The sequence below is a fragment of the Mobula birostris genome, chromosome 2, assembly GCF_030028105.1.
Source record: "Mobula birostris isolate sMobBir1 chromosome 2, sMobBir1.hap1, whole genome shotgun sequence".
NCBI classification, from domain to species: domain Eukaryota; kingdom Metazoa; phylum Chordata; class Chondrichthyes; order Myliobatiformes; family Myliobatidae; genus Mobula; species Mobula birostris.
The window spans coordinates 134,838,115-134,847,678 of record NC_092371.1 but is presented as its reverse complement, the minus strand read 5'-3'; the positions used below and the strand labels follow the sequence as shown (position 1 = coordinate 134,847,678).

Below are 9,564 nucleotides of genomic sequence, written 5' to 3'. Positions count from 1 at the left end.
TTAGAGAGGGCTCTAAAACAGGTGATAGTTACCCAAAATTACAATGAGTGTCTTGATCAGCTGAGTAAGTTGGCCGAGGAATGACAAATGGAGTTTAATTTGGATAAATGTAAGATGTTGCATTTTGGAAAGACAAATCTGGGTGGAACTTTCACAGTGAATGGCAGGACCCTGTGGTGTGTTGTAGAACAAAGGACTCTAGGAGTACGAGTACAGGGTTCGCTGAAGGTGGCATTAAGGGTAGACAAGGTGGTGAAGCAGAGTTTTGGCACACTGGCCCTCATCAGTCTGGACATTGAGCATTGGGATTTGAATTCCCACTGGTATGTTATGCTGCAGTTATACAAGATGTTGGTGTGGTTATGTTTGCAATATTGTGTTCAGTTTTGGTTACCCTGCTTTTTTAAAGATGTCATTAAGTTGGAAAGGGTGCAGAAAAGATTTACAAGGATGTTGCCACAGCTCAAGGTTAATCAGGCTAGGACTTTTTCAATGGCCAATAAGAGAATAAGGGGTGTTCTTGAATAATGCAATAGGGTGACTGACTAGTCTTTTTTCCCAGGGTTAGGGAATCAAGAACTAGAAGGTTTTGGTTTAGCTGGGAGGGGAAAGGTCTAATAGGAAACTAAGGAGCAACTAAGCAACTAACCAAGTTTCCTAAGGGACTCAGGAAAGGATGGATGCTTAAAAAAAAGTAAAGACAACATGCAGTCAGATTGTCAGGAAGGGCAGGCAGATGATGGGACTTAGTCACAGCCAACAGGCTGAGTATCAAATCATTAGGGATGCACAGTCAGAAAGGTTAGCAAATATATGGTACTCAAGGTGTTGTAGCTAAATGCACATAGTATAAGCAATAAGGTGGATAATCTTGTTACAATAGTAAAGATTGCCAGGTATGATGTTGTGGCCGTCACTGAATTGTGGATGAAGGATGGTTGTAGTTGGGAGCTGAATGTCCAAGTTTACATGTTATATTGGAGGGATAGGAAGGTAGGCCAGAAAAATAATAACGGGGGTCAAGGAGGTGGCTGATGAACTAAATGAGTATTTTGTGACACTCTTCACTGTGGAACACACTAGCAGTATGCCTGATGTTGTGGTGTGTGAAGGAAGAGAAGTGGGTGCAGTTACTGTTACAAGAGAGAAGGGTGCTCTCAAAGCTGAAAGACCTAAAGGTAGATAAGTCACCCGGACCAGAGGAACTGCACCCTAGGGTTCTGAAAGAGGTAGTGTTAGAGATTGTGGTGGCATTAGAAATGATCTTTCAAAAATCATTGGGCTCTGGCATAGTGCCAAAGGACTGGAAAATTGCAAACATTACTCTTTAAGAAAGGAGGAAGGCAGCAGAAAGGAAATTATAGACCAGTTAGCCTGATCTCAGTGGTTGGGAAGATGTTGGAGTCAATTGTTAAGGATGAGGTGATAGAGTAGACACAGGACAGGACAGTACAAAGTCAGCATGGTATCCTTCAGGGAAAATCCTGCCTGACAAAACTGTTGAAGTTTTTTGAGGAGATTACAAGTAGGATGATAGAGGTGATGTCATGGATGTTGTATATTTGAACATTCAGAAGGCCTTTGACAAGGTGACACACATAAGGCTACTTACCAAGTTAAGAGCCCATGGTATTATAGGAAAGTTACTAACATGGTTAGCGCATTGGCTGATTGGTAGGAGGCAGCGAGTGGTAATAAAAGGATCCTTTTCTGGTTGGCTGCCGGTGACTAGTGGTGTTCCGCATGGGTCGGTGTTGGGACCACTTCTTTTTATGCTGTGTATAAATGATTTAGATAATGGAATAGATGGCTTTGTTGCCAAGTTTGCAGATGATACAAAGATATGTGGAGGTAGTGTTGAGGAAACAGGTAGGATCCAGGAGGACTTAGATTAGGAGAATGGGCAAGACAGTGGCAAATGAAATACAATGTTGGAAAATGCAGGGTCATGCACTTTGGTAGTAGAAATAAATGTATGGACTATTTTCTAAATGGGGAGAAAATCCAGGAATCTGAAATGCAGAGGGACTTGGGAGTCCTTGTGGAGAATACCCTGAAGGTTAACTTGCAGGTAGAGTTGGTGGTGAGGAAGGCAAATGCCATGATAGCATTCATTTCAAGAGGCCTAGAATGCAAGGGCAAGGATGTGAAGCTAAGGCTTTATCAAGCAACGGTGAGGCCTCACCTTGAGTACTGTGAACAGTTTTGGGCCGCTCATCTTAGAAAAGATATGCTGGCATTGGAGAGGGTCTAGAGGAGGTCCACAAGGATGATTCCAGGATTGAAAGGGTTATCATATGAGGAACATTTGATGGCTCTGGGTCTGTACTCACTGGAATTCAGAAGGATGAAGGGGATCTCATTGAAACTTTTCGAATGTTGAAAGGCTTGGACGGCGTAGATGTGGAAAGGATGCTTCCCATGGTGGGAGAGTCTAGGACAAGAGGGCACAGCCTCAGGATAGAGGGGCGCCCTTTCAAAACAGAGATGCAGAGAATTTTTTTTTTAGCCAAAGGGGAGTGAATTTGTATAATTTGTTGCCACATGTAGCTGTGGAGGCCAGGTTGTTGGATGTATTTAAGGCAGAGATTGATAGGTTCTTGATTGGACATGACATCAAAGGTTACATGGAGAAGGCCGGAAACTGGGGTTGAGGAGGAGATAGAAAAAAAGGATCAACCATGATTGAATGGTGGAGCAGACTCGATGCGCCAGATGGCCTTATTCTGCTCCTATGTCTTATGGTCTTGTGGTCTAATCTTTTCACCCAGAGGATGGTCAGTATATGGAATGCGCTTTCAGAGAAAGTTGTTCAGGCTGCTACATAAACAACATTTAAAGGCTATGTGGATAGGAAAGGTTTGGAGAGTTATGGGCCGAGCTTAGATGGGCACCTTGGACTATAGAGTCATAGAAAAGTACAGCACGAAACAGGCCCTTCGGCCCATCCAGTCCATGTCAAACCATTAAACTGCCTACTCCCATCGACCTGCACAGGGACCATAGCCCTCCATACCCCTACCATCCATGTATCCAAACTTCTGTTCAATGTTGAAATCAAAATTACATCTACTACTTGCACTGACAGCTTGTTCCAAACTCTCACAACCCTCTGAGTCAAGAATTTTTCCCTAATGTTCCCCGTAAACATTTCACCTTTCACCCTTAACCATGACCTGTAGATGTAGTCCCACCCAACCTCAGTAGAAAAAGCCTGCTTGTATTTACTCTGTCTATACCCCTCATAATTTTGTCTACCTCTACCAAATCTCCCCTCAATCTTCTACTTTCCAAGGAGTAAAGTCCTCGCCTATTCAATCTTTACTTATATCTCAGATACTCTAGTCCCAGCAACATCCTGGTAAATCTTCTCTGTACTCTTTCAACCTTATTTACATCTTTCATTTAGGTAGGTGACCTAAACTACATAAAATACTCCAAATTAGGCCTCACCAATGTCTTATACAACTTCAACATAACATCCCATCTCCTGTACTCGATGCTTTAGTTTTTATGAAGGCCAATATGCCAAAAGCTTTCTTTACGACCCTATCTACTTGTGACACCACTCTCAATGAATTATGGACCTGTATTCCCAGATCCCTTTGTTCTACCACACTCCTCGGTGCCCTACCATTATAAGTCCTGTATAAGTCCTACCCTGGTTGGCCCCAGCATCTTGCACTTATCTGTATTAAATTTATCTGTTGTTTTTTCAGCCAGTCCAGATACCACTGCAAGCTCTAATGGTCTTCTTTGCTGTCCACTCCACCCCCATATGTTTGGATAAAGGATGTATTTCCATACTGTATGAATCTATGATGTTCAGCTAAAGGGGCTGTTCTACTTTCTTCCAGACTCATTCATTAAATAATGATGTTACATTTGCTACCTTTTTAATCTGTGAGAATCATTGAAGAGGATGTGAATGTTTTTGAAGTGAGAATCAGTATATCCACTATTGCTACAGGTTTTTTTTGTAGACTTGGGTGGCAGATGACACACATGTAGAGCCACCGTCTTGCAGCTCCAGCAACTTGGGTCAAATCCTGACCTCATTTGCTGTGATTTGCATGGGTTTCCCTGGAAGTTTCAGCTTCCTCCTACAAAAAATGTGCAGAGTAGAGTAGCAGGTTAATTGGTCACTGTGAATTGCTCCTAATTTGTAGGTGAGTGGGAGAATCTGAGGGGCGGTGTTGACGAATTTGGAGAGGAAAAAACTGCCATTGATATAAATGGGAACATTAGGCTTGGTGCTGACCTGATGGATCAAAAACCTTTTTTCTTTATTATGACTCCATTACATTCCTTTGTCAAATAAAACTAATGCTTCTCTTTTGTTCTCAAATGTTTTCAGGAAATTTTTGTCTTTCATGAAGGCAGATACAAAATAATTGCTTAGTTTCTGCAATTTCTGTACAGTAGCATAGCGGTGAGTGTAATGCTTTACAGCACCAGTGATCGGAAGATCAGGGTTCAACTCCTGTCAATGTCTGTAAGGAGTTTGTATGTTTGCCCGTGACTTGTGGGTTTCCTCTGAGTGCTCTGGTGTCCTCCCATATTTCAGAAGAAGTATGGGTTAGGTTTTGTAAGTTGTGGACATGCTATGTTGGTACCAGAAGCATGACGATACTTGTGAATGGCCCCAGTACAACCTTGGACTGTGATCATTGATGCAAATGATGCATTTCACTGTAGGTTTCGATGTACATGTGACAAATAATGCTAATCTTGGCCTGCTGTGTTCACCAGCAACTTTGATGTGTGTTGCTAATCTTTAGAAGTAATGCAGGGGTTCCCAACCTTGGATCCATGGACCCTTTGGTTAATGGTAGGAACATAAAAAAGGTTGGGAACCTCTGAACTTATTTGGCTGTATTTTTGCTTTTTTATATATCCATGGAAGCTTTGATGGTTTTTGTTTTTTGTAACATTCTTTTATTCTGCTTTTCTTCATCATTGATTTGGTTCTCTTTAGCAAATTCTGAAATGTTCCCCCAATTTTTAAGTTTACTGCTGTTTCTGGTAATAATATTAGCCTTTTCCTTTAATTAATGCTATCTTTAATCTTCCTTGTTTGTAATGTTGAGATCAATTTTCCTTTTGGGTTTTTATTCCTTACAGGGATATACATATTTGTTAAAAGGCATGTATTTTTTAAAAAAACTGCATCTTGTAAAGCACTTAAAAACTAGTTTTCCTGATTGACTTTTAGGGAAGATATAGAGAAGCAAGGGAAAACAGGAGTAAGTTGTTTGATCAGACGCATCATTATATCATGGAAATCATGGCCAGGTACTTGGCAATAGAGAAAGCTACAGTGGAGGAGTTTGTTCTGGATTCGCTGTCTGTAAGTGAAGTTTACCTATTATATTTAAAATTTACAAATTAAATTTTTTGCCACATTAAGGTTTTTTTTGTACACTTGTTTTCCTATTTCATTGCACTTATAATTTATTTTGCCAAATTTTCTCTCATCCTGCTTTTGGAAACTGTAAAGATTCGGTGTCATGACTAATTATGTGGCAGTTGGTTTTGATCTGAACCTAAGGTGAGATGTTTGCATATTTTAGTTTGGAGAAACACAAGATGGTTGTAGGCTAGAAGGAGGCCACTCAATTCCGTACTAAGACTATGTCAGAACAGAAAATGCTGGAAGTGCTCAGCAGGTCAGGCAGCATCTATTTTTAAAAAGAGTTAATATTCAGGTAGAAGAATGAGAAAAAGATAATTTAAAGTTTGTTTAGGGATGTTCATTGTGGTTTTAATCTTGGGGAATCCTGTCTTAAAAAATTGACAGAATTTTTTTGAGGTGATAACTCAGCATATTGATGAAGGGAATGCTGTGGCTGTTGTCAGCCTGGACTTTGACAAGGTCCCATATGGTAGGCTGGTCCGAAAGGTTTGAGACCTGGACTAATGCAAGGTTTTGGATCAAAGCATTGACTTGCACCTTTTGTCTCTGTAGATGTAGTTCTAAAAGCCTTCTGTTTTTATTGTTCTAATACTTGCTTCCACCTTGGTTTTGTGGTTTTTAAATGACTGATGAGGCCAGCATAGGAACAGCAAACATTACAATGGATGGAGCAGGAGGCCCCTGAAGAGGGTTTGGTAAAAGTCTGTGAGGCAGTGCAGAGATATTTTGTATTTACAATAAATGGCCTTGAGATTCTTCCTAACACCAGATTGCTGCTGCTTCATTTTAAGTGGTTTTGACCAGTGATCCCCAAGAATCAGTGGGGATACTGTGCTTTTCTCCAGTAATCTTTTCACCTGACAGAGCTTGGGCAATTTGTAGCACAGAATGGGGTCCGTTGAGGCTGTGCTAGCTGAGTGGTTTAGATGGTGCCATCCTCTTCATCTTTGCCACGTGTTTTTATTTTAAGCTACTTAGCTAATTCTCTTTTGAATATTGCTATTGCATCTGCCTCCACAATTCCTCATGACAGTGTATTTCAGATTCTAATCACTGCATGTAAATGTTTCTCTGCTGCTTTTGGTTCTGCTAATCCCCCTTGTGATGTCCTCCGATTCTTGAACTTCACAAATGGAAGTTTTTCCCTCCATATAATCTGTCCAGATTATTCATACATCTATCATCTTCTCTAATTTCTTACTCTCATCAGTTATCTTGATCCATATAGACAATATCCACTGCTTCGCTTTCATCAACTTTCCTGGAAATATCCTCACAAAACTCTGTAAAATTGGTTAGACACAACCTACCTTTCACAAAGCCATGCTAACTATCCCTCTTCAATCCCTGTCTTTCCAAATACTCGTATCCGGTCTCTTAGAATACGTTCCAATAACTTTCCCGCTACTGATGTAAGGCTCGCCAGCCTATGATTTCTTGGTTTATTCTCAGAGCCTTTCTTAAAGAGCCGAACAACTGTAACTGTCCTCCAATCCTCTGGTACCTAAGGATGATTTAAATATCTCTGCTAGGGCCCCTGCAAGTTGTGCACTTGCCTCCCACAGGATCCGTGGGAACACCTTGGCAGGATCTTGGAATTTATCCACCCTGATTTGTCTCAAGACAGCAAACACCTTCTCCTCTGTAATCTGTATAGGGTCCATGAAGTTCATGCTGCGTTGCCTCACTTCTATAGACTCTGTGTCCATCTCCCAAGTAAATACAGGTGCAAAAAAATCCACTTAAGATCTCCCCCATCTCTTTTGGCTCCATGCATGGATTACCATTCTGGTCTTCCAGAGGATCAATTTTGTTCCTTGCAATCCTTTGGCTCTTAACATATCTGTTGAATCCCTTAGGATTCTCCTTCACCTTGTCTGCTAGGGCAACCTCATGCTTTCACTTAGCTGTCCTGATTTCTTTCTTAAGTGTGTCTTGCATTTCTTGTACTCCATAACAACCTCATTTGTTCCTACCTGACTATACCTGCTATACTTACCGCCTGTTGTGCCACTGGCGCTTGGGATAACAATGAAGGTCCTTCATCTTCTGTACCAATTTTTTTTGATCAGTCAGGGTTGTTAGCCCTAAACTGAACCCCTAAACCTGGAGGACCTGGTTCTATCTGGGCTCTACCCTCTGACCTGGGTGACCCTATCAAAAATCAAAGCACAAGGCCCCGACTCCAGCCAACATAGCTCTCCGGGTCATTGAGGCATCAAGCTTCCAAGCCCTACGGTAAGGTTGTGGTCCTGTTGGAGGACCTGCTATGCATCTCTTTTTTTTCGTTAACCAGGGCCTCAATATATCTGAAGTCAAGGTTCCCTAAACCTGTTATCCTAGTCTTTTATTCTGACAGGCACATATAAACTTTGTACTCTCAAAATTTCACTTTGGAAGACCTCCCATTTACCAAGTACACCTTTGCCAGAAAACAGCCTGTCCCAATCGACATCTACCACATCCTTTCTGGTACCATCAAAATTGGCCTTTTTAGAAGCCAGTTTAAAATCTCAACCCGAGGACCAGACCTGTTCCATAATTACCTTGAAACTAATGGCATTATGATCATTCCCCTACAAAGTGTTCCCCTACATAAACTTCTGTCACTTGCTCTGTCTCATTCCGTAATAGGAGATCAAGTATTGCACTTCGTCACTGAGACTTCTATGTACTGGTTAATGAAACTTTCCCAGACACTTTTAACAAGCTCTATCCTATTTAGTCATTTTGCAGTATGGGAGTCCCAGTCAATATGTGGAAAATTAAATCACCAACTATCGCAGTCTTGTGTTCCTTGCAATAATCTGTGATCTCTCTACAGATTCATTCCTCTAAATCCCACAGACTGTCGGGTGGTTTATAATATAGCCCGTTAATATAGTCATGCCTTTCTCATTCCTCAGTTCCACCCATAAAGCCTCACTAGTCCTTGTAGCTGAACTTCAGGTCTGAGGTGCTCATGTTGGGCCTGACCTTGACAGGTATCTCGGTATGACAAGAAATCTGGCAAGTGTGGACTGGAACAGGCTGTTTTATGGTAAAGGTGTACTTGGTAATTGGGAGGTCTTCAAAAGTGAAAATTTGAGCGTACAAAGCTTGTATGTGCCTGTCACTAGACAAGTTCTCCAGTCTGTCCTGACTGAGCACTGCTGGGATATTTTCCCCGACTAGTAACACCACACCTCCCCCTTTAATCCCTCTTGCTCTATCAGGTTGAAAGCAATGCAACCTTGGAATATACTTTATTGTTGCCAAACAATTGATACTAGAGTGTACAATCATCACAGCAATATTTGATTCTGCTCTTCGTGCTCCCTGGAGTACAAATCGATAGTAAATATTAAAATTTTAAATTATAAATCATAAATAGAAAATAGAAAAGGGAAATTAAGGTAGTGCAAAAAACTGAGAGGCAGGTTCGGATATTTGGAGGGTACGGCCCAGATCCGGCTCAGGATCCGTTCAGCAGTCTTATCACAGTTGGAAAGAAGCTGTTCCCAGATCTGGCCATACGAGTCTTCAAGCTCCTGAGCCTTCTCCCGGGGAGAACAGGGACGAAAAGTGTGTTGGCTGGGTGGGTTGTGTCCTTGATTATCCTGGCAGCACTGCTCCAACAGCGTGCGGTGTAAAGTGAGTCCAAGGATGGAAGATTGGTTTGTGTGATGTGCTGGGCTGTGTTCACGATCTTCTGCAGCTTCTTCCTGTCTTGGACAGGACAACTTCCATACCAGGTTGTGATGCACCCCAGAAGAATGCTTTCTATGGTGCATCTATAAAAATTAGTGAGGGTTTTAGGGGACAGGCCAAATTTCCTTAGCTTCCTCAGGAAGTAAAGACCGTAAGACCATAAGACAAAGGAGCAGAAGTCGGCCATTCGGCCCATCGAGTCTGCTCCGCCATTTTATCATGAGCTGATCCATTCTCCCATTTAGTCCCACTCCCCTGCCTTCTCACCATAACCTTTGATGCCCTAGCTACTCAGATACCTATCAATCTCTACCTTAAATACACCTAATGACTTGGCCTCCACTGCTGCCCATGGCAACAAATTCCATAGATTCACCACCCTCTGACTAAAAAAATTTCTTCGCATTTCTGTTCTGAATGGGCGCCCTTCAATCCTTAAATCATGCCCTCTCGTACTG

The 9,564-nt window shown here is 41.8% G+C and overlaps 1 protein-coding gene across 1 annotated transcript in view; it reads left to right on the top strand.

The window, feature by feature from the left end:
- The first annotated feature begins 5,285 nt into the window (after positions 1–5,285).
- Positions 5,286–9,564, top strand: part of LOC140210924 (dynein axonemal heavy chain 8-like) — a 504,855-nt gene continuing 500,576 nt past the window's right edge. The window contains exon 1 of the mRNA XM_072280194.1: positions 5,286–5,350. Within this exon, the coding sequence (XP_072136295.1) occupies positions 5,288–5,350 (63 nt within the window). The 5' untranslated portion in view covers positions 5,286–5,287. The remainder of the gene's footprint in view (positions 5,351–9,564) is intronic.